At 44.1% G+C, this 25,345-nt stretch overlaps 1 protein-coding gene across 1 annotated transcript in view; it reads left to right on the forward strand.

The window, feature by feature from the left end:
- The window catches only part of scyl2 (SCY1 like pseudokinase 2), a 74,536-nt gene that overhangs the window by 16,309 nt on the left and 32,882 nt on the right, over window positions 1-25,345 (forward strand). The window contains exons 3-8 of the mRNA XM_078567645.1: window positions 3,336-3,493; window positions 3,602-3,746; window positions 10,958-11,107; window positions 18,389-18,610; window positions 19,760-19,876; window positions 21,907-22,032. Of these exons, the coding sequence (XP_078423771.1) occupies window positions 3,336-3,493; window positions 3,602-3,746; window positions 10,958-11,107; window positions 18,389-18,610; window positions 19,760-19,876; window positions 21,907-22,032 (918 nt within the window). The remainder of the gene's footprint in view (window positions 1-3,335; window positions 3,494-3,601; window positions 3,747-10,957; window positions 11,108-18,388; window positions 18,611-19,759; window positions 19,877-21,906; window positions 22,033-25,345) is intronic.

Here is a 25,345-nt window from a genome sequence, read left to right on the forward strand (position 1 = left end):
TTCAGCTAAAACATTTGAAGGTCTTGGTAAGGCTATGGAGTCCAGTACACTGAGTATCAGTATACAGCTAGATTTTTAAACAAATTGTTGTCTTCATCTGCTTTCCTTCCACCCCTTCTCCATAATCTTACTTCACAGTGTGCACAGCTTTTGCGTTTGCAGCTCACTATCTGCATCCCGGGTCAAAGACTGCTGAATCGCTTGCAACGTGTTTGAAAGGCTGTGCACAAATACATTTCCTTTTTTTTTCAAGTCTCCATGGTACCCATTACCTCAGAACCTCTAACTTCTAAAATAAATTCCAGTCCAAAGGTCTAGTTGTACAAGTGTACTCAACAGCAAAAACTGCTAAATCATGACAGTTAATATTTAATAGACTTAGTTGTTATACAGCATAGCAAGAACATTTTGATTTTTGAATTGGCGTTAGTGGAAATGCTCTTGTACAAATGGCCACTTGTGCAGCATTCGTTGAATATTTTGACTTTTTGTGAAGCCTTGCTTTTAAAGAAAAGAACACATGATGACAAAGACCCTAAGAATTGACTGTTTATTGCTGATGGGATTTTTAAGATGCTGGGCAGTTGTATCTGGAGAACGATGGTGCTCATGGCATTATAGGCTAAAGAAATAATTTGAATTTATATGGTGCCTTCCATGCCTCTGGGACAGTCCAAAGCGCTTTACAGTCAGTGAAGCATTTTTGAAGTGTAATCACTGTTATAATGTTGAAAAGACGGCAGCCAATATGCAACAGCAAGCTCCCAAAATCATTAATGTGATAATGACCAGATAACTTGATTTTTTTGTGACATTGGTTGAGAGGTGTGCATTGGCCAAGGCACTGGGCAGAAGTCCCTTGCTAATCTTTGAATTTGTGCCATGGGGTTATGTCCCTCTTAGAGTGTAGGGATGAAAGCAGGAAATGCTGGAAATACTCAGCAAGTTTGACAGCACCTGTGGAGAGAGAAACAAGAGTTAATGTTTAGGATCGATGACCTTATCCAAGGTAGTTGGTAGGTGAGTCCCATCACTGGTACCAGTTCAGCTGCTCTTGGCTGCTAACTCGTGGTTCACCATAATGAGAATCATTCAAACTCGAGCATTTATTGTGGAAACCCTGGCGAAGAGCTCTTAGATACAAATTTGTGCAATAGTGTGAAACATGTGGTATTGTGTAGGCCACCTGTTGTACATGACAGTGTGGCTTAGTGTTTAGCACCCACTTCCAATTCCGATGGTGTGGCTTCAAGTCCCTCAAGCTCAAGAAACTAGAGCATTCAATCCAGGCTGACACTCCCAGTGCTGCATTGTTGGAGGTGCCATCTTTCAGATGAAACGTTAATAAGTCGAGGCCCCATTTCCCCTCTCAGACCCCGAGGCACTATTTCACAGAAGAGCAGGGGTCCTGGTGTCCTGGCCAATATTTATCTCTCAACTTACATCAAAAACAGATTATCTGGTCATTATCACATTGCTGTTTGTGAGAACTTGCTGAGAGCAAATTGGCTGCTATGTTTCCTACATTACAAGAGTGACTACACTTCAAAAGTATTTTGTTGGCCGTAAAATACTTTGAGGTCACAAAATGTGCACTGCGTGTCTTTTTTTCAAGTATTTATCCAGTGCCTTTTGAAAAGATGATAGTCTTTGCCTCGATAGCCAACTGTGTTTAAACCATTCTACTTATAATAACCCTCTTGTATGATAAGATTTCTTCTAGCTTCTCCTTTTTGATAATCCTCAGTTGGTGCCTGTTGTTATCGATTCAACCAACCAAAAGGAACAATCTTTCATTATTTGTCCCCTCAAAACTATCATAATTTTGAAAATCATCATAAGACCTCCCTCACCCACTTCCCCTAATCTCCCTCATTGCAATATTTTGAGACTTTTTTTCATAAGCGTAACCTCTTGTTTCTGGGATTACTCCAGTCATTCTTCATTATGTGCTTTCCATGGTCCCAGTATTATTCTTCTAGTGAGGTGCGCTGAAGTTCACACTGTTTTCTACTGCAGTCTAAAGTTGAGCACAAATCCAGTATCAATTCCTTGTTTTTACATGTATTGCCCTTAAAATTGTATACTTTTAGTTTGCAGTTGCTTTTACTTAGTTTGGGAAGGATGAGCACAACTATCTTTTAGTGAATTTCTTAAAAGTTTTCTCTTTTGCCTATCTGGGTGGGGAGTGACCCTTGTGTGCGTGGGTCACTTTTGTTTCATTTTTGTTTTCAAAACCTTTAGAATTAAAACTGGCTAACTGGGACTCCCTGTTGAGAATTTAATCATCGGCATTATGCAGAACCCATGGGAATTAATTAGTGCCTCTGGGGTGCTCCAAGCATGACCAGCTTCAGTACACGGAGTTACCTTCTGGTATATCTTCATTGTTGTTACACTGCTACCCTGCATCACTGATGGTTTAGGTGCCAAGGCTGTGTCTCACCTATGAACATACCAAAGGATCTTTAAACCGCCTAATAGCAATACTGTCAGTGAGATTCTATTTGTGTAAGTCCTGCTGAACAAAACAAAAGTGTTGTTTCAAACTCTCCCCTGGTGCTGCAGCAACGACTTGCATTTTATGTTGCGCCTTTAACATAATAAAAAGCTCGAAAGCACCTCACAGGAGTGATTATCAAATAAAATTTGACAGCGAGCCACACAAGAGGAGATATTAGGACGTGACCAAAAGCTGGGCCAAAGAAGCAGGTTTTAAGGAGAGTCTTAACGGAGGCAGTGGATGGAGAGGTTTAGGAAGAGAATTCCAGACCTTGGAGCCTAGGCAGCCCATTTTTTATTCTTTCACAGGATGTGGGTGACGCTGGCTTGGCCAGAATTTGTTGCCCATCCCTAATTGCTCTAGAGAAGGTGGTGTTGAGCTGCCTTCTTGAACCGCTGCAGCCCATGTGGTGTAGGTACACCCACAGTGCTGTTAGGGAGAGAGTTCCAGGATTTTGACCCAGCTAAGGTGAAGGAACGGCGATATATTTCCAAGTCAGGATGGTTAGTGGCTTGGGGGAGAACTTGCAGGTGGTTGTGTTTCCATGCATCTGCTGCCTATGACCTTTTAGGTGGTATAGGTTGCAGGTTTAAAAGATGCTGTTGAAAGACCTGAAGGCATGGCCACCGGTGGTGTAGCAGTGGAAGTTGTGAATGCAGATAAGACCAGCATTGGAGGACTGCAGAAATCTTGGAGGGTTGTAGATGGATAAATCTCAGATCAGAACACCAAAACGTGCTCTGACAATCGCTGATACAACACAGATAGATGCTGTAGCATTTCAATTCTCTATCATTGACCCAGGCTTATTCATCTTCCTTTTCTTTTTCAGGAAGTGGCTGTATTTGTTTTTGACAAAAAGTTAATTGAGAAGTACCAAAAATTTGAGAAGGACTATGTTATTGATTCACTCAAAAAAGGTGTACAGCAGCTAACCAGACTGAGGCACCCACGCCTGCTGACAGTACAGCATCCATTAGAAGAGTCCAGGTAAAGGAATTCCCACATTGTTTATTTTTCATGACCATTAACAAAGGTTAACTTGTTTTTCAAGCTGATGTTTCTTTGTGGGTAAACTGTCGCAACTATTCTTTACAGAGATTGTTTAGCCTTTTGCACGGAGCCTGTCTTTGCAAGTTTAGCCAACGTCCTTGGTTGCTACGACCACCTACCGACTCCTGTACCTGCGGAAATTAAGGGACACAAGCTTTATGATGTGGAAGTCAAATACGGTTTGCTGCAGGTGAATTGCTGGTGCATTTATTAGATATTCAGATTTCTGTGGTGATTGAAGGATGTACTGCATGCCTCTCACAGTCTTAGCTGGCTGGACTTCATCCAGTTCTCAACTGTGCTAATCTTTGGAGCGCTGTAGTTTTATAAAATGCAAGCAGTTCCACGATGCAGTCTCCACAGACTAAAATCTGATACTTTTCAGCTCCTTACTTCCCTTTCACTGTGGTGGCCACTTGCAAGTCAGTTATGGAGTTGCGATCATTCGACGTTTCCACTCTGCCAGCCTGTTGGTTAAAGGAAAATATTGCAAATTTTCACATCCCAAATAATCATTGCTGGGTGGGCAAATGTGGCAGCCAATTTACATAAGGTGATCTCACAAACAGCAAATGAGTTACATAACATTTACCGCACTTAAACAGGCCAGCTGGACTGTGCTGGCATTTATGCTCCGTATGGACCTCCTGCCACCCTATTTCATCTCACCTTTTCAGCATAATGTATTCCTTTCTCCTTCATGTGTTTATCTAGCTTCCTCTTATACAAACAGTCAATCTGTTTCTTGTTTGCTGCTCTTTTTCAAATAACACCAGAGAATCTTTTACATCCACCAGGGCAGACAGATCAGGCATTAGTTTAACATCTTATTCAAAAGGCAACACCTCAGTACTTCCACTTACATCTCAATCTGGATTACACTCTCAAAAATCTGGACTGGACTTGAACTCATAGTTTTGCTCAAAGCTGAGAGTGTGATCACTGAGCCAAGGTTGACACTACAGGGGAATATTAATTAACACATCAACAATCAACACAAAAATGAAACAGGGTGCTCCATTTATATTACTGAGAAGAGGGAGATGTTGCCACAGCTTTTTTGTCTTGCATTCATCAGGACAAATAGTAGAATGCCAAATTTCAAATGATCACAACAATTTATACGAGAGGAGGAAAGGGTGCTGATTTGTTGGCAAGTTGACTGATTGATCGAGGCCTTGCCATGGAGAAAGCGATGAGGAGCTGTAGGCTCCCAAGCTTCTGGGTAATTCGTGAAAAAGGCACAAGACTTGAACTTATTCCTTTTGTTTGCAGAGAACAGGTCCCTCCTGTGGTATAAATTGTTGTGATTATTTGAAATTTGGCATTCTTATGTTTGTCCTGATGAGTGCAAGATGAAAAGCTTTGGCAACATCTCTCTTTCTTCATCAAAATTCAACCTCTGTGCTACAAATGATGTTCCATTTTTTATAAAGTGAAATGATGTTATGTGTGAGCAGGACAAATGTTAAATTGCAGTACCTCATCAAATGATCTGACTGAGGTATAACGTATAGTGTTTCAAGCAGCGAGCGCCACCTATTCATTCTGCTCTGACGTAATAACTAGAGTCAGTGTCAACCTGGTGAAGCTACAACACAGGACTAGTTGCATGCCAAACAGCATAAGCAGCAAGTGATAGACAGAGCTAAACAATTCCTCAACCAAAGGATCAGATCTAAGCTCTGCAGTTCTGCCACATCCAGTTATGAATGGCGGTGGACAATTAAACTACTCACTGGAGGAGATTCCAGAAACGCCCATCCTCAATGATGGGGGAGCCCAGCACATCAGTGCAAAAGATAAAGCTGAAGCATGTTCAGCACCATTCATGACTCATTGGGTACTGAAGCAGTCCATGTCCAAATGCAGCAAGACCTGGACAATATCCATGCAAGTAACATTTGTGCCACACAAGCACCAGGCAGTGGACCATCTCCAACAGGAGAGAATTTAACCATTGCCCCATGACATTCAATGGCATTACCTTCGCTGAATCTCCCATTATCAACATCCTGGGGGTTACCATTGGCAGCTTCAACAACACTCAAGAAGCTTGACACCATCCAGGACAAAGCAGCCCACATGGTTGGCACCACTTCCACAAACATTCACTCCCTCCACTTCTAATGCATAGTAGCAGAAATGTGTGCACCATTTACAAGATGCACTGCTCACCAAGGCTCCTGGCTTAGACATGACTGCTACCATCTAGAAGGCCAAGAGCAGCAGACGCATGAGAACACCACCACCTGGAAGCTCCGCTCCAAGCAACTCACTATGCTACGTGGAAATGTATCACTGTTCCTTCACTGTATCTGGGTCAAAATCCTCAAACTCCCTAAGATGAAAGCAGCATACTGCGAATGCTAGAAATCTGAAACAAAAGCAAAAATTGCTGGAGAAACTCAGCAGATCTGACAGCATCTGTGGAGAGAAAAACAGAAAGAAAGGTGTTCTGAAGAAGAGTCATACGGACTCAAAACATTGACTCTGTCTTTCTCTCTACAGATGCTGTCAGACCTGCTGAGTTTTTCGAGCAATTTTTGTTTTTGTTTCCTCAAACCCCCTCCCTAACAGCATTGTGGGTGTACCTACACCACATGGACTGCAGCTGTTCAAGAAGGCAGCTCACCACCACCTTCTCAAGGGCAATTAGGGATCGGCAATAAATGCTAGCCTAGTCAGTTTAAAAAAAAGTAGAATTATCTATAAATGATAGTCCAAAGAAAAAGACAAGAATCAACGAATCATAAAGCATAGGAGGGCAGCTATTATCTTTCTCGAGGGCAATTAAAGATGGGAAATATTAGCGATGCCTTAGCGATGAGCAAATACTAAAAAGGTCATTCACTGCATCGTACAATATATGTGATACTTAAAATCTCTTGCAAATATCCCAAATTGCTTTACAGTTCATTACTGCAGAGTGCAGTCACTGTTAAATAAGCAAATGTAACAGCAACATACCACCACAGCGTTTCAGCTGAATGACCAGTTCATTTGTTTTATGTTTTTGATGGTGTTGGTTGAGGGAGGAATTTTAATCAGAACAACAGGGGTAAAATGCCGCTGTTTGTCGAATAGCATCATGGAATCATCTGAATCACTAAAATTGATGGACTTGGTTAAACATATCACCCTAAATCACATGACCAAATCCCGAAAAGAATGCCAAATGGATCACAAATACCATATTCAATTTAGCGTAGATCGACTGCTGCTATATAAATATGAAAAAAAGCAATAATCTAAAGGATATAAAGAAACATAGAAACAGGAGTAGGTCATTCGGCTCTTAGAGCCTGCTCCGCCATTCAATATGATCATGGCTGATCCTATATCTCAACGCCATACTCCCGCTCTCTCCCCATACCTCTTGATTTTTTTAGAGTCTAGAAATCTATCTATTTCCTTCTTAAATATATTCAGTGACTTGGCATCCACAGCCTTCTGTGGTAGAGAATTCCACAGGTTCACCACCCCCTGAGTGAAAAGGTTTCTCCTCATCTCAGTCCTAAATAGTCTACCTTGTATTCTGCGATTATGACCCCTTGTTTCAGAACCCTCCCCAGCCAGAGGAAACATTATTCTTGCATCCAGTCTGTCCAGCCCTGTCAGAATTTTATACGTTTCAATGAGATCTACTCTCATTCTTCTAAACTCCAGTGAATGCAGGCCTAGTCCGCCCAATCTCTCCTTATATGACAATCCTGCCATTCCCAGGAATCAGTCTGGTGAACCTTTGCAGCACTCCTGCTATGGCTTGTATACCCTTTCTTAGGTAAGGAGACCAAAACTGCGCACACTACTCCAGGGGTGGGATGAGATTTCCGTTATTAAATAAAAAATAAATAAAAATCTATGGACAGCATTTTTATAATGCATATGTTCAGGTGGCTGTGTCGCTTGGGCAATTTTGTTCTGATTTTGAAATCTTTGTTTGATACTTTTGAAATCTTCAGCTCCCTGAGACACCTCTCTGCCTTCAGGGAGCTTTCATTTTGCACTCGCCCGCGTTTATGTCAGTGCCCATCCTCCTCCCGCCCCCACCCCGGCAGCTCTGAGCATTTCAGCACATGCTTCACGCTGGCTGGCTGTTAATTGGCCAGCCAGCGTGAAATTGCAGTCAGGGAACAATCGCAGTGGGTGGTCCGTTCCCCAGCCGCTCCTGGACACGCCGATTGCGCCCGCCTGCCAACCTGAAAATTCTGCCCCAGGTGTGGTCTCAACAAGGCTCCACTAAGACATCCTTGCTCCTGTACTCAAATCCTCTCGCAATGAAGGCCAACATACCATTTGCCTTCTTAACTACTTGCTGCACCTGCATGCTTGTTTTCAGTGATTGGTGTACAAGGACACCCAGGTCCCCTTGTACATCAACATTTCCCAATCTATCACCATTTAAATAATACTCTGCCATCCTGTTTGTCCTACTAAAGTGGATAACTTCACACTTATCCACGTTATACTGCATCTGCCATGTACTGATCACTCACTCAACTTGTCTAAATCGCCTTGAAGCCTCTTAACATCCTCCTCAGCACTCACATTCCCACCTAGTTTTGTGTCATCAGCAAACTTGGAAATATTACATTTGTTTCCCACATGCAAATCATTGATATATATTGTGAGTAGCTGGGGCCCAAGCACTGATCGCTGCAGTGTCCCACCAGTCACCGCCTGCCACTCCAAAAAAGACCCATTTATTCCTACTCTCTGTTTCCTGCATGCTAACTAATTCTCAATCCATGCCAATATATTATCCCCAATGTATTGTGCTTTAATTTTACACACTAACCTCTTTTGTGGGACTTTATCAAAAGCTTCCTGAAAATCCAAATACACCACATCCACTGGTTCTCCCTTATCTATTCTGCTAGTTACATCCTCAAAAAACTGCAATAGGTTTGTCAAATATGATTTCTTTCATAAGTCCATGCTGACTTTGTCCAATCCCACCCTTTATAATAGACTTTAGCATTTTCCCTATCACTGATGTTAGGCTAACCAACCTGTAATTCCCTGTTTTTTTTCCTGCCTCCTTTTTTAAATAGTGGGGTTGCATTTGCCACCCTCCAATCTGCCTGGACTGTTCCAGAATCTGCAGAGTTTTGGAAGATGACAATCAACACATCCACAATGTTCATGGCCACCTCCTTTAGTGCCCTGAGATGTAGATCATCAGGCCCTGGGAATTTACTGGCTTTCAGTCCCATTAATTTCTTCAGCACTGTTTATTTTTAGTAATAGTAATTTCCTTCAGTTCTTCCCTCTCACTAGACCTTTGGTTCCCTAGTAGTTCTGGTAAGTTATTTGTGCCTTCCTCCAAGAATCTAAGGATTCTTGGAAGATTACTACCAGTGCATTACTACCAAATCTAAGGATTCTGGAAAAGCCCCAGAAGATTGGAAAACTGCCAATGTAACAACCTTATTCAAAAAGGGAGGGAGACAAAAAAACAAGTAACTATAGGCCAGTTAGCTTAACATCCGTCATTGGGAAAATGTTAGAGTCTATTATAAAGGATGTAATAGCAGAGCATTTAGAAATGCATAATGTAATCAAGCAGAGTCAGCATGGCTTCATGAAGGGGAAATCATGCCTGACAAATTTCTTAGGACTCCTTGAGGAGGTACAAACAGGATAGATAAAGGGGAATCAGTTGATATATAATATTTGCATTTCCAAAAGGTGTTCGATAAGGTACTGCTCATAAGGCTACTTAATAAGATAAGAGCCCATGGTGTTGGGGGTAGTATATTAGTTTGGATAGAGGATTGGCTAACTAATAGAAGACAGAGAGTTGGGATAATGGTGGCATTTTCAGGATGGCAACCTGTAACTAGTGGAGTGCCTCAGGGATCAGTGCTGGGGCCACAATTATTTACAATATATATTAATGACTTAGATGAGGGAAGTGAATGTACTATCACCAAGTTTGCGGATGACACAAAAATAGGTGGGAAAGCAAGTGGTGAGGATGACACAGAGTCTACAGAGGGATATAGGCGGGTTAAGTGAATGGGCAAAATCTTGGCAAATGGAATATAATGTGGGAAAATGTGAGGTTATGCACATTAGCTGGAAGAATAGATGGGTTGCGTATTATTTAAATGGAGAAAGAATACAGAAAGCTGCAACACAGAGGGATTTGGGAGTCTTCGTGCATGAATCACAAAAAGCTAACATACAAGTTCAGGTAATAGGGAAGGCAAATGGAATGTTGGCCTTTATTTCAAAGGGAATGGAGTATAAAAATAGGGAAGTCTTGCTAAAACTTTACAAGGCGGTAAGTAGTTCGACCACACCTAGAACACTGTGAACAATTTTGATCCCCTTATCTAAGGACATATATACTGGCATTGGAGGCAGTCCAGAAAACCAGTCTTTTTCCAATTTTCAAATTTCCAGCAGGGGTTCTGTTGAAGGGTCATGAGGACTCGAAACATCAACTGTGCTCTTCTCCACCGATGCTGCCAGACCTGCTGAGTTTTTCCAGGTATTTCTGTTTCTGTTTTTGTTTTGGATTTCCAGCATCTGCAGTTTTTTGCTTTTACACCTGATACAAATTGCCTGGTCATTCATCTCATTTACTGTGTGCGCACAGTCAGGCTACATTCACTTTCATAACCTCGCTTCAGAATAATTAATTCGCTGCGACTTGTTTTGTGCCACTTCTGAAAGATTTGCTGAGGCGTGAAACAAGTATTTATATATGATATAAGAATAATTACAATTTAAAACAAAAGCACCTGGTAAGTCTAGACTGGGTTTCTCTTGGGGGCCTCCCTATAGCAGCATTTATACTTCAATCGACACCACAAAAAGGTAAGTTGGGCGTAGAGTTTTTCCCAGCATTGTCTGCTTTTTATTTCAGATTTCCAGCAGTGGTTTGCTTTTGCGAGTTGGTCGTTTATCAGATTGCTATTTTTGGGACCCTGCTGTGAGCAGAATGGCTGCATCGTTTGTCTACAAAACAACAGTGACTGCATTTAAAACTAATTAATTGGCTCTGAAGTACTTTGAACGTCCCAAGGACAGGAACGGTGTTTTAAAGATGTAAATTCTTTCTTCCTATTTGATTCTCCATATTTGTGGTCCAATGCACTATACCTGCCTCCCAATATCAATCTCATAAGACTTCTGCATCATGTTTATCTCTGATGTTTACCCTGTTGTTATAACCCACCATAAAAATACCAGCTGATTATTATGTTAGGAGGCTTGCATCCCTAGGTTTTCCCTTCCTCTTCAGAGTACTTCTTTGCCATACTTCTGTACTTCCAATCTAACAGCACTCAATGTTGCAAATCAAATGGTGCACAAGCTTAATTTAGTTAAAGCCATTTTGAAGTTGCACTGTGGAATACAGTAATGTCACCCTCCTTTAATCTGCAGGTTTGCGAAGCTCTGTCCTTTTTACACAGCAGTGTGAAAATGATTCATGGGAACTTGGCGCCGGAGAATATCATTTTGAATAAAAGTGGTGCCTGGAAAATCATGGGTTTTGACTTTTGCATCTCTTCGCCTAATCCCTCAGAGCAGGAGGTAGGGACAATTGTGTTATTCAACTGGCTGCTTCACTTCTATTTATAATTCTAACAGGATATCATTAAAAGAGAGTCTGTTATCTCCTGAATTATAATAAAGCTCAGAATGTGAACTCTCTTCATAATGACTGAACTGCAAAGCCCCGATGATTTTGAAGATCATAAGCTAAAGAAGTTTTTTTTAACTGTCCAATATTCTGTTCGTGTTATCAATGTGTAATTTTTCTTTTAGGATTTGTGCCATGTTTTTGAGGGGAGAAATACTTCATAAGGTCATGTTGTAGCTTTTTTATAAATACTGGTTTCCGCGATGTTGGGTGCCAGTGGCAATGACACATTTATTGCCCCAACCCCGAGAAGGTGCTGGAGGCACCACTACAGAGGGCATTTTAAAGTCAACCTTGTATTTTGCGGCTGGAGCCACATGTTGCCATGCTTCCCCCAGGAAACATGCAGCTTCCCTTCCTCAAAAGACATTGATCAGCCATTGGATTTTTATGACAATTTGGCCAATCTTCTGACTCTATCCCATCAATTTCGCCATTTGTTATTGGTGGATTTGAACTTATGATCTCTGGGTTGCTGGACAAGTGCGATGACCACTAGACTACCATACTTTGGCCAGCTCTTGCTCCGCCTTGCTTGGTTGTAGTATCCCAGCTCTGAAGTGTAGATTACAGGCAACAGGGGATTAGCAGCAAGCGCCATCCGTGTCGGATGAAGGTTTGGGAAGGAGAGAGATGTGGTCTGGGTTAGGAGAGAGTCCTGTGAGGAATGTGGGTCCTGACATGTGACATATGTAGGCCTGAATGGAGTCGTGTTCTGGGAGGGATTGGGATTCAGGTGGCGTATGTGAGGGATGTGGTCTGGGCAATGGAAAACTGTAGCTCTCTGCTCCTGTTTCAATCATGGGATCTTCCCCATGTTGTTCTCCCCCATCTCTTCTACCTTGCCCAACTCTTCGAATTTGTTTTTGTTCTCGACCAAGCACTTTGAGTATTTCATCATGTTATGTTGAAGGTGTTACATAAATACTGACACTAACTGTAGCTGAGGAGAGTGGGCAGTCTAAGGACATGGACTTTGAAGGTCATTGTAGCTGGTCAGTGTGTACAGTAAATAAACCCTTGTTTTTGTTTCCTGGATTGATGTTAGCTGGTGGGGATGGTACAGTGGGGTGAAGCACTGTGTTTTCACTTCCAGGGCCAGTACTTTAAAGCAACCCAGATGATGAGCTCCTGAACTTCTCGTTGTTGTGACTCCATCAAATAGGGCATTCCATGATGATATTAGGTTGGAAATTCCAAGAAATTGATTCAGTGGCGATGAAGAAGCAGTAGTATAAATCCAGGTTAGGATGAAGTGTAACAATTTGTCAGTGTTCTTGTCCTTGTCCCGCTTGATGGCAGAGCTTGCAGAGCTGGAAGCTCCTGTCAAAGTAACTATGCTGGACTGCTGCACTGCATGCTGCAGATAGTACACATTGCAGCCACAATGCACCAGTGATGGAGGCCATAAGTATTGCATCCAGTGGCAGGATCACCAATTGAGCAAATTACTCTGTCCTAAATGGTATAATGTCCTAAATAGTTTAAAACAGCACAAGGAGAGCCGGGAGTTTCACAGTTTAAAACAGCGAGAGGAGAGCCAGGAGTTTCATAGTTTAAAACAGCGAGAGGAGAGCCGGGCATTTCACGGTTTAAAACAGCAAGTGGAGAGCCGGGCATTTCACGGTTTAAAACAGTGAGAGGAGAGCAGACGTTTCAAACCTTAAAACAGCGTGAGGGGAACTAGGAGCATACTGGGAGCGGATCTGCGTGAGAAGGGCAGCAGCGGCAGTGGAAGATAAAAACCGGTGGCAGAGAGCCCCTTCAACCTGTTTCTACCTGTAAGGGCCGAAGTGTGACATCACAGGAAAACAGGTAGGTGATTGGTGGGTATCTCTTCCCTGTCTCTTTTGATTGATCAAGTGGTTTAAATCAGGAGACATTATTACAGCTGAAAGTACAGTTAAGAAATTCACTTTTAAAATATTTAACATCCAAATTAATTAATTAAATTGATTAGCGATGGCTGGGCAGACGATGTGTTGCAGCTGTAGTATGTGGCCCCTGGTAGATGCCAGTATGATCCACAGTGACCACATCTGCAGCAAGTGTTGGCTGTTCGAGGAGCTTCGGCTCAGAGTTGATGAACTGGAGGCCGAGCTGCAGACTCTGCGACACATCAGGGCGGTGGAGAGTTACCTGGACACACTGTTTCAGGAGGCAGTCCCACCCCTTAGATTAATGACATCAAATTTGGTCCGTGGTCAGGAACAGGAGGGTGTGACTGCAAGTGAAGCAGGTATGGGGATCCAGAATTTAGCTTTGGAGGAGCCTCAGCCAGTGCCCTTGTCCAATAGGTACGAAGTTCTTGCTCCCGGTGTGGACGAGGGCACAGACTACAGGGAGGATGAGCAAACTGACTACAGCACTGTGGTACAGAGCACCATTCAAGTGGGCGGGGTGGGGGGGGGGGTGGGGGGCGGTGGTGGGGGGGGTAGAGAAAGGAGAATTGTAGTAGTAATAGGGAATAGTATAGTTAAGGGAATAGACACTTGTCCCTGCAGCAAAGACAGAGAGTCCCGAAGGCTGTATTGCCTACCTGGTACCAAGGTTTAGGACATCTCTTCTTGGCTGGAGAGGAACTTGGAGTGGGAGGGGAAGGATCCAGTTGTCGTGGTTCACGTAGGTACCAACGACGTAGGTAGGACCAAGAAAGAGGTTCTGCTGAGGAACTATGAGCAGCTTGGGGCTAAATTGAAAAGCAGAACCACAGAAGTAGTAATCTCCGGATTACTACCTGAGCCACATGCAAATTGGCATAGGGTAAATAAGATTAGAGAGGTAAATGTGTGGTTCAAAGATTGGCGTGGGAGAAATGGGTTCCAATTCATGGGGTGCTGGCACCAGTTCTGGGGAAGAAGAGAGCTGTTCCGATGGGCTTCACTTGAACCATGCTGCGACCAGTGTCCTGGCAAATTGTATAACTAGGGCTTTAAACTAATTAGTTGGGGGGAGGGTTCAATAGAAGGGAAGTTTAGAAAATCAAAAATAATTGAGAGCAGAGTTGGAGGGTAGTGAAGAGGCGAACGATAATTAAAGTGTGACAGGAAGGGGCAGAAAATATAAGCAGAAGAGGGCAGCAGAAATTGGAACCAGAATGAGTGATAACATAAAAATTCAAGGCTTAAGGCTCTTTATCTGAATGCATGCAGCATTTGTAATAAGATAGATGAGTTGACGGCACAAATAGAAATAAATAGATATGACTTGATAGCTATTACAGAGATGTGGTTGCAGAGTGACCAAGACTGGGAACTCGATATTCAACGTTCTGGAAAAATAGACCAAAAGGAACAGGAGGTGGGGTAGCTTTGTTAATAAAGGAAGGTATCAGTGCGTTGGTGAGTAGTGATACAAGTGCAATTGATCGTGACGTGGAATCAGTTTGAGTGCAAATAATGATTAGCAAGGGGAAGAAGTCGCAGGTGGGAGTCATCCTATAGGCCCCTGAAGAGTTGCCTCACTGTAGGACAAAGTATAAATTAGGAAATGATGGAGGCTTGTAAGAAAGGCGCTATAATTGTCATGGGTAATTTTAGCCTGCACATTGACTGGACAAATCAGATTGGCATGGGTAACATGGAAGACAAATTTCTAGAGTGAGTCAGGGATTGTTTCTTAGAGCAATATGTTGCAGAACCTACCCGGGAACAAGCTATTTTAGATCTAATAATGTGTAATGAGGTAGGATTAATAAGAAATCGCATAGTTAAGGATCCTCTAGGGGGCAGCGATCACAACATGGTAGAATTTCAAATTCAGTTTGAGGGCGAGCAACTTGGATCTCAAACCAGTGTCCTCAACTTAAATAAGGGCAATTACAGAGGTATGAAGAAAGAGTTGTCTAAAGCAGACTGGGCAAATAGACTAAGGGGAAGGTCAGTGGATGAGCAGTGGCAGACATTTAAGCAGATATTTCATAACGCTTAGAAAAATTTATCCCGGTCAAAAAGACTCCATGAGAAGAATGAACCACCCATGGTTAACAAAGACGGTGAAGGAGCAATCAAAAACTAAGGCATACAAAGCAGCGAAAACTAGTGGCAGGGCAGAGGATTGGGAATTTTTTTAGGAACTGGCAGCGGATGACTAAAAAGCTAATAAAGAGGGAGAAAATTGATTATGAAGTAAATTGGCAAGAAATATACAAACAAACAGCAAGAGTTTCGGGTATATAAAAAGAGAGTAGCTAAAGTGAGCGTGGGACCCTTGGAGGATGCGACTGTAGAATTGAGAACAGGGAAATGGTAGATAACTTAAATCAATATTTTGCATCGATCTTCACCGTGGAGGACACTATAAACATTCCAAAGATATCAGATAAGCAAGGAGCTAATGGGAGGAAAGATCTTGTAACAGTCTCTACGACGAGGGACAAAGCATTTGAGAAATGAATGGGCCTGAAGGCAGACAAGTCGCCAGGACCTGATGGCCTGCATCCAAGGGTTTTAAAGGAAGTGGCTGCAGAGATAGTGGAGGTATTGGTCGAAATATTCCAGAACTCACTGAATTCTGGGGTCCCAGTGGATTGGAAAACCGCTAATGTGATGCCCCTGTTCAAGAAGGGAGGGAGACAAAAAGTAGGAAACTATAGGCCAATAAGCCTAACACCTGTTGTTGGGAAAATGCTGGAGTGCATTGTTAAGAAAGCAATAGCAGGACATTTAGAAAAGCTTAATGCAATCAAACAGAGTCAGCATGGTTTTGTGAAAGGGAAATCATGTTTGACAAATTTGCAAGAGTTCTTTGAGGATATAACAAGCAGAGTTGATAAAGGGGAGGTGGTAGATGTAGTGTATTTGGATTTCCAGAAGGCATTCGATAGGGTGCCACATAAAAGGTTATTGCACAAGATAAGAGCTCATAGTATTGGGGGTAATGTATTAGCATGGATTGAGGATTGCTTAACACACAGAAGACAGAGAGTCGGAATTAATGGGTCTTTTTCAGATTGGAAAGATGTAACTAGTGGAGTGCCACAAGGATCAGCCCTAGGGTCTCAATTATTTGCTATCTATGTTAATGACTTGGAGGAGGGGCAGAGTGTAATGCATCCAAATTTGCTGATGATACAAAAATAGGTGGGAGGGCATATTGTGATGAGGACATAAGAAATCTGCAAGGGGATGTGGAAAGGTTGAGTGAGTGGGCAAAAATTTAGCAGATGGAGTTTAATGTAGGAAAGTGTGAGGTCGTGCACTTTGGTAGGAAAAATCAAAAGGCAGACAATTATTTAAATGGAGAGAGACTCCAAAAACTTGCAGCACAGAGGGACCTGGGTGTTCTTGTGCATGAAACACAAAGTTAACATGCAGGTACAGCAAGTAATTGAGAAGGTAAATGAAATTTTGGCCTGTATTGCTAGGGGGTTGGAGTTTAAAAATAGAGAAGTCTTGATACAACTGTACAGGGTGTTGGTGAGGCTGCACCTGGAGTACTATGTACAGTTTTGGTCCCCATATTTAAGAAAGGTTATACTGGCATTGGAGACAGTTCAAAAGAGATTAGCTAAGTTGATTCCTGAGATCAAAGGGTTGACTTATCACAAACCGCTAAACAGTTAGGCCTCTATTCATTAGAGTTTAGACGAATGAGAGGTGATCTTATTGAAACGTACAAGATTCTGAGGAGGCTTGACAGGGTAGATGTTGAGAAGATGTTTCCACTAGTGGGGGAATCTCGAACTATGGGTCATATTTGTAGAATAAGGGGACACTCATTTAAAACTGACATGCAAAGGAATTTCTTCTCAGAGGGTATTGAATGCCTGGAATTCTGTACCTCAGAGTTGTGGAGACTAGATCGCTGAAAGTATTTAAAGAGGAGGTAGATAGGTTTTTGAAATTTTGGTGAGTTGAGGGTGATGAGGAGCTGACACGAAAGAGGAGTTGAGGCCTGGGGCAGATCAGCCATGATCTTATTGAATGGTGGGGCAGGCCTACTCCTGCTCCTATTTCGTATGTTCTTATGTATCGAGCATGTTGAATGTTATTGCAACTGTGCTCATTTAATTGAGGCGATGGGTTATCCATTGCATTCCTGACTTAAACCTTGGGGCTAATGGGGAAGCATTTAGGATTCAAGTGTAAGCCCCTCATTCCAAATAACCCAGCTTCCGCCCTCTTCTTGTCGTCACGGTGTTGATATGCTGGGGTTATTTTCTTTTATTGGGAAACTGTTAATCTCCTGGTGTGTTGTAGGGCTATGAGGAGAGAGCAGGACAAAGGAGATTTGTTTTGGATTGTTCTTGCAATGATCTCTTCTGTGCTGTAAAATTCTGTGGTCCCATGCTGCAGGAACTACCCTGGCAGGACCTCCCTGTCTTGTTACATAGATGGGTTGTATTTACATGCCACCTTTAACAAAATAAAATAACCCAAGGAGCTTCAAAGGAGCTTTATCAGACAATTTAACACTAAACCATATATTAGGCAGATGATGAAAGGCTTTGTCAAAAGAGTGTTTCTAAAGGTTGACCAAAAGAGGAGAGAGAGAAAGAGACGGAACGGAGAGGCTTGGGAAGAAATTGCAGATCTTAGGGCCTGGGCAAGCCAGTGGTGGAGCAAAGAATATCATGAGACCCGCATAAGAGAAGAGCAGAGATCTTGGAAGATTGTAAGGCTGAAAGTGGATGCTGGACGGATATTTCACCTTTTGGGAGAAACTAGAACTAGGGGACAGCCTTTAAAGATATGGGGTCTCCAATTTAAGAAGGAGATGAGAAATTTTTTTCTGAGGTTGCTGAGTATGTGGAGCACTCTTCCCAAAGCGCGGTGGACCCAGGGTCATTGAATATTTTTAAGGCAGATGTAGATAGATTCTTGACTGACAAGGGAGTCCAAGTGTATAGGGGATACACAGGACAGTAGAGTTGAGGCCACAGTCAGATCAGCCATGATCTTATCAAATGGTGGAGCAGGCTTGATGGGACAAATGGCCTACTCCTGCTCCTAATTCATTATGTTCCTCTGTTGGAGGTTACAGAGAACGGGAGGGGTCAGACCATGGAGAGATTTGTGCACAAGGATAAGAACTTTGAAATCAAGGCATTGCTAGACTTAAAGAAATGCAGATACAGGTTTTTAATAAGTGACTTTATTTTGAAGAAACAATTTTACTTTAGAAATTATACTTAATTAAATCAATCAATATTTTGCTTGTGTCCTCTACAGCTTACATTTAGTTGCAAGGAATGGGACCCAAATCTTCCTTCTTTGAGCCTCCCTAACCCCGAGTATGTCGCTCCAGAATACATCCTGTCAGTGAGTTGTGATCTGGCCAGTGATATGTACTCGTTAGGAGGTGTCATGTTTGCTGTGTTCAATGACGGCAAGCCTATCTTCGAGGTCAACAAGCAGGATATTTTCAAGAGTTTCAGCAGACAACTGGATCAGGTAACATCCTGCTAAACCTGCCTCCCCCCCTCACCATCTCCCATTCTGCGAGCCCACCAGGCCGGATCCTCCAGCTCAGACACCACACACCCCGCCCCAGTCCCCACACTTCCGTCTAAGATCATATTATGGGACCTATCTCTGACTCCCTTGACTACAATCTCACAGAATTGCTGAGTATCCACCTTCCCTCATGGCTCCTTTTCTATCTGATGTTGCAAATAGTTCCCTCATTTCGATTAATGTCCCCCAACCACCCACCCCAGCCCCCTTTTCAAAACAACCCATCCTCAAAAATATCAGCTGGACCCCCAGCAGTGTCTTTGCAAACTACTGTTACGTCTCCAACCTCCCCTTTCTGCTCGAATGAAATTGTCACTCTCCAATCCAAATGCATGCACATCTTTCTCACAACCAAATGCTTGAATCTCTCCCCTGCCATACAGCTGAACTGCCTCCAATCATTCACTAATGGTGTCCTTAGTCAATGTGACTGCAGTATACCATCCCTTCCCATCCCCTCTGTCTTTGGCACCACACCATCCTTCACCAATCAGTGGAATTGTCCTCCTTTGGTTTCACTTTTATGTGCCCAATCATAGTCAAGAGTATCTTTAGCAATGGGTACTCCTCCATCTTTCCTTTGGAGTACCACAAAGATATGTCCTTGGCCAATCTTTCCTAGGATCAGGGGGAAGCTATTCAGCTCCTCGATCTTATTTTGCCATTCTGTTAGATTATAGCTGATATCCGCCTCAATTCATTCACCTGCCTTTGCTCCATGTCCCTTTATTCTCTTACCCAACAAAAATCTATCCATATCAGTCTCAAATTTCATTTGTCCCCCAGCCATCTGGGAGATGGAGCTCCAGATTGCTGCTTCCCAAATGACCTAGCTCTAATTTGAAGATTATAGAATGCTCTCCAACACCCCATCCACATTCCTCCTTTTAAATCTGCCATTAAAACCTACCATTTGAAACGAGCTTTATGATCACACTCCTGTTGTCATCTCCTTTGGCATTGTGCCCATTTTCACACCTCTTGTGTGAGGTCCTTTGGGATGTCTCTTTGGTTTAAGGGCACTGTATAAATACAACCTTGCTTGGCTTAAGGCTTACATTATGGATGCCTTTTCAATTTTTGCAGCTCACCCGTTTAGGCCCCAACATACTGCATAAAGTTCCTGAAGAGGCTCGGGAGCACATGAAATTGTTGCTCAATGTAACTCCCACTGTCAGACCAGACGCTGACCAACTGAGTAAGGTAAGCAAAGAAGCAGGCAGCAGTCACACGAGCGTGAAATCACATTTCTTTTAATAATCATTCTTCAGCATATTACCAATCAGTTGCCTGTTTCTCTTTGGTGCATAAGTCAGAGTATTCTCAGCTGTGGACCTATTTTATGGTAGGAAATAGAGATAGTTTAAGTAAGTTATTTGTGGGTGTTAGGAATGAGTTTTAGCTTTAATGTTTAAGTTTGATTTGTATTTCTGTATCTGTGTTAAGAAAAGGTCAAGTTCGGTTTCAGTTTCACTTTAAAAGGTGTCTGCATTTCTAATGAGAGTTTACCACTGTAAGAGAAGTTAAACAAACACAAGTAGAAAAATTGGGCTGTTGCCTAGCAAAAAGGGCCAAGAGAGGCAGTTCCTCCCACAGCCATACAGAAGAAACTAGAAACAGCAGTTTTTGAGTTCTGTTTTGAAGACAGCTGCCAGGCAGAAGCAGCCTAGAAGGCTCAGATAGCCAGTTCCAAGTTAAGGTTGGTTGAAAGTAGCTGCAAGAGAGAGAATGGAGCAAAAGGGACTGTAAGTCTCAAGCTAAAGAAGAAAGTTCCCAAGTCCAGGGGAGTGGAACAGAGGAATGTCCCAAGCAGACCCTCTAATCAAAGGAAAGACAAGAACTTGGAAAAGGCCCTGTTAAGTGAAGTTAAGAGTGAGGGGCAGAGGAAGGCCCCAAGCTTAAAGCGACAAAAGCTGCAGCAAGCAGATTTAAAGCGATATAAAGTGATTTATGTTGTGAGAAGTTAGAAGGTCCAAAGAGACAGCTGAAGGTCTGTAACTCTTTGTTATGGGCATGGGAAGCAGTGATGTACTGTTGACAGCTGAATCAGTGAAAGGGAGTGGGTGAAAGATAGCTTGAATGCATGTGGTGACCAAGGGGAGAGGAACATGTGAAGGAGAGTTCGAAACCCTGGAGGTGAACCCTTGTGGAATGCGCCTAATAGGAAGTGTCAGTTTGGGAGAAGATTCCAAGGCGTGTTCTTGGAAAGTGGAGATTGGAAACCCTCATGTGGAAGACGGAGTTCAGTGAGACTGATTGGCTCACAGTGTGACAAACATCCCGGGGAAGCTGAGGAGAGATTCATAGCATCTGGTTGAGGTGGCATCTGTCACTTGGTTTCAGAGTGTGGTGTGTTTGACCACAGGTTACCAATTGGTTTACATGGACTGTATTTACTGTGAACATTGGAGTATAAGAAGAAGTCTGAAGAAAAGTCATATGGACTTGAAACGTTAACTCTGTATCTCTCTCCACAGATGCTGTCAGACCCGCTGAGTTTTTCCAGCATTTTCTGTTTTTATTTCAGAGTATCAGTTAGCTTTTGTAACTTGTGTTATCCTTTCAAATCTGTATATATCTGTAAAGGTATAGTTGTGGGTGAAGGATCATTGTAATGTAGATTATCTTTTCTTGTTTAATAAATATTTTATGCTTTTGTTAAAAACTCATTAGCTGACTCCTGTGACTCTGTTCAGTAGCTCTTCTCCACATACCTAAACAAACAAATAAAAGTTAGGATCTCTCAAGCTGGGTTTCCTCCTGGGATCAGGCTTTCACAGTGGTAACCTCAGCTGGGGAGAAGTGTAGTCATTGTTGGAATGTAGGGAAACACAGCAGACAGTTTGCACACAGCAAGCTCGCACAAATAACAGTCAAATAAGTGACCAGATAATCTGGTTTAGTGATGTTTGGTTGATGTATAAAAGTTAACCAGGGCACTGTGGAGAACTCCCATGCTTTTCTTTGAAATATTGCCATAGGTTTTTTTTAGGTCCACTTCACATATCTGACAGTGCAGCACACCCGCAGTACTGCCCCTCCAACAGTGCAGTGCTCTCTCAATGCTGCTCCTTTGACAGTTCAGCACTGCCTCAGTACTGCCTTTCCAACATTGCAGCGTGCCCTCGGTACTGCCCCTCCACTAGCGCAGCACGCCCTTGTACTGTCCCTCCGACTGTTGCAACTCGTACATAATTCCTTTCTTTCTGATGAATTCTCTGCACTTTTTCCAGATCCCTTTTTTTGATGATGTAGGCGCCATGACTCTGCAGTATTTTGATTCGCTATTCCAACGAGACAACCTCCAGAAATCACAGTTTTACAAAGGTCTGCCAAAAATCTTGGCAAAGCTTCCGAAGGTATGGTTAGTTCAACTGTGACTTGATATGGCTGACAATGAAACATGTGCTCAAAACAGGGTGCTCCAAGTCATGGGGTGTTCATATCCGATCTGATAATGCCACAAATTAAGAAATTTTTAATAAATCTACAAATGCTTGGAATTTGAAATGAAAATAGAAAATGCAGATTTCTGAGGGGAACACAAAACAGAACCGAAAGATACGAAGTCTATTTGTAGGGTGAATGTGGAAACGTCGTCGAGATGAATGGAAAAAGACACCAGGGCCAGAATTTTTCCACCGGCGCGCAGGGGTGGGCCCCGCATGCCGACGTGTAAAATGACGCACGGTGACGTTGAGCGAGCGTCCTGACGTCACCGCGTGCCATCGCGATATTTAGGTGGGCGGGCGCGCGATGTTCTCCGATGCGTACCCGCCATGATTTAATCACCCAGTTAAGGCCCTTGAGGCAGCAATTATCTGCTATTTTATGGGGCCCGTGCAAACTTCAGGGCGTCGCACGGGGGTAGGGCACATTTGTACAAACCTCATCCACAGGCGGGATAAGAGGGGTGATTGGGGTCGCGAGTGGTATGTGTTAGATATTTAATTGTGAAAGTTACTGACACTTGCCTGTGTGAGCAGGAATACTTCAAAACACTTCACAGCTAATTGGACAGGAGTAACAGCCTTCAGGTCAGGACTCTACAAAAGATAATTTTTGGGGCCTGCAGGTTTCAGGAAGCCTTCCCTTAGCCTGGGAATTGGAGTTGCGCTATCCACTGGAGGCACCTCCTCTGAGGAGGAAGGGAGGGCCAGAAGAGGGAGGAGGCCAGGAGCCTACATTCAGCCTCCAGGGGAACCACCTTTGGGAGGAGAGGTGCAGGTACAAGAGGCGCAGGGCCAACAGGAAGTCCAAGGCAGAAGGGGCCACAGAAGATGCCACTATCCTGCTGCCAGGGTTTACAGGCGGTGAAGCAGCTACCTCAATATATCTGAGGTGCAGTGCCGAAGGAGGCTCTGTCTCACAAGGGTGACAGTCACTTCCATCTGTCAAATACAGGCCCTGAGATCTGTGCCAACTGTGTGGGTGAGCACTCCATGCCAGTGGTGCTGAAGGTCACGGCTGCCCTCAACTTCTATGCCTTCGGGGTTGGTGGGCGATCTTTGCGGTGTCTCCCAGTCAGCTGTCCATACTTGTGTCAAGCAGGTGACAGACGCTCTGTTCAGGCGTGCATTGACTTTCACCCACTACCGCTAGGACGAGGCCAGCCAGACAGAGTGAGCCAGAGGCTTCGCAGCAATTGCTGGCATCCCCCGCGTCCAGGGTGCAATCGACTGCACACATGTGGCCATCAAGGCGTCAGCGGATGAGCCCAGTGCCTTTGTCAACAGGAAGGGATTCCACTCCTTGAACATGCAGATAGTGTGTGATCACAAGATGTAGATTCTGCAAGTCTGTACGAGATACCCAGGCAGCTCCCACAATGCTTACATCCTCAGACACTCAGGTGCCGAGGCTCTTCAGTGCTCCAGCCCGGCTGGATGGTTGGCTGCTGGGTGACGAGGGCTATCCCCTCAGAAGGTGGCTCATGATGCCTCTCTGCCACCCAAGAATAGAGGCAGAGCAGCAGTACAATAGGAGCCACGCCTCCACAGGGCTGTGGTAGAGCGAACCATCAGTCTTCTCAAGATGCGCTTCCGATGCCTGGACTGTTCAGGAGGCGCACGCCAATACCCCCCAGATCGTGTGTCGCTGATAGTGGTTGCATGCTGCGCTCTCCACAATCTGGTGCTGGAAAGGGGCGACGCAGTGGGTGAAGAAGATGGAGACGCGGTTGCTCCGGATGCACACGATGAGTCCAGCAGTGAGTCCGAGGATGAGCACACACAGGGAAATGCTGAGGGGATAGACGTTGATCCGGGCATACTCCAGGGGGGCAGGGACACCCAGGAGGCTTTAATCTAACGATCCTTCAGCTAGCCCACCACAGATGGACCTCAAACACACACCAGGGCTGCAGGCTCCATACTCGATACCTGAGTGCTAAATCTGCCTGGATAGGAACATTAACTAAGGGCCTTGTCAATAAAGCTCAGTGTCAGACAACTCACTCATAACATCATGGGTTTCCGTCCACCTGCAAAAGTAAGGAATCACCCTGAGCCATGCTTACATATCAAAATTTAATGATATAACAAAATGAAGTTCAGAAAAAAAAATACAAAGATGTTCAACATCACACCAAGTGGTCATGAACTAATAGTGGGGCAACATAAAAGCACCAGTGAGAAACCCATGGTGTGCCTAAGGTGCCTTAAGTTTACGCTTACGGGTGCTATGTCTAGGTTCTCCCCCCTCGCTGGCACTGGCATCTGAGACAGCCTACTCACTGTGCTGTCCTGTTGGCCTTGATCACTTGGCAGCTGTCCTCTGGCCCCTGGAGCCTTTGATGCTCCCGTCTGGGAGGGAGCGACCAGTTCCACAGCTGGCAGCTCCCCAGTCGCCGCAGCCTCATGGGATCCCATGGTCACTAGCAGAGGTGCGGAGGAGCTGCTAACCTCATCCGGAGCGCCCTGAGGGGAGCCCGCAGAGACAACAGGCAGCTGCTGTGCCGACGTGAGGTCACTTCGGACCTCCCTACTCACCATAGATGGATGGGCACGAGCTGGGATACTTGGTGCCCAAACAGTGCCACACTGGCACTGACCAGTTGAGGGCTTGCAGGCCCGAGCGCAACCCCAGGAGGCTCTGATTGGTCTCCTGGAGGAGCCTCTCCATGAGAGTCTGAGGATATGGGGTAGACATTTAGGATTGAGATGAGGAGAAATTTCTTCACCCAGAGAGTGGTGTCCTGTGGAATTCATTACCACAAGGTAGTTGAGACCAAAATATTGTATGTTTTCAAGAAGGAGTTAGATATAGCTCCTGGGCGAAAGGGATCAAAGGGTATGGGGAGAAAGCGGGAGCAGGCTATTGAGTTGGATGATCAGCCATGATCATAATGAATGACGGAGCAGGCTCGAAGGGCCGAATGGCCTACTGCTCCTAGTTTCTGTGTTTCTATGAGAGTCGCCACTCTCTCCATGAAGGAAGCATGGCGCTCGGCCATGAGGCTCATTGCATTGGTGATGCTCCGCGTGGACTCCTCCAGCACGGGCACCATGCCACGCATAGCCTCACGTATCTCCGCCAGATCCTCCCGCATACCCTGCTGCACTTCCAGTGTTTGTTGCCTCAAAGACGACTCCAGAGGCACATCATCAGCACCGACTGAGCATGTGCCTGGCCCCCTGCAGTTCTCTGACTGCCGGCGCCATGGGCACTCTC

The sequence above is a fragment of the Cetorhinus maximus genome, chromosome 22 (genome assembly GCF_964194155.1).
Source record: "Cetorhinus maximus chromosome 22, sCetMax3.hap1.1, whole genome shotgun sequence".
In the NCBI taxonomy this organism is placed as follows: domain Eukaryota; kingdom Metazoa; phylum Chordata; class Chondrichthyes; order Lamniformes; family Cetorhinidae; genus Cetorhinus; species Cetorhinus maximus.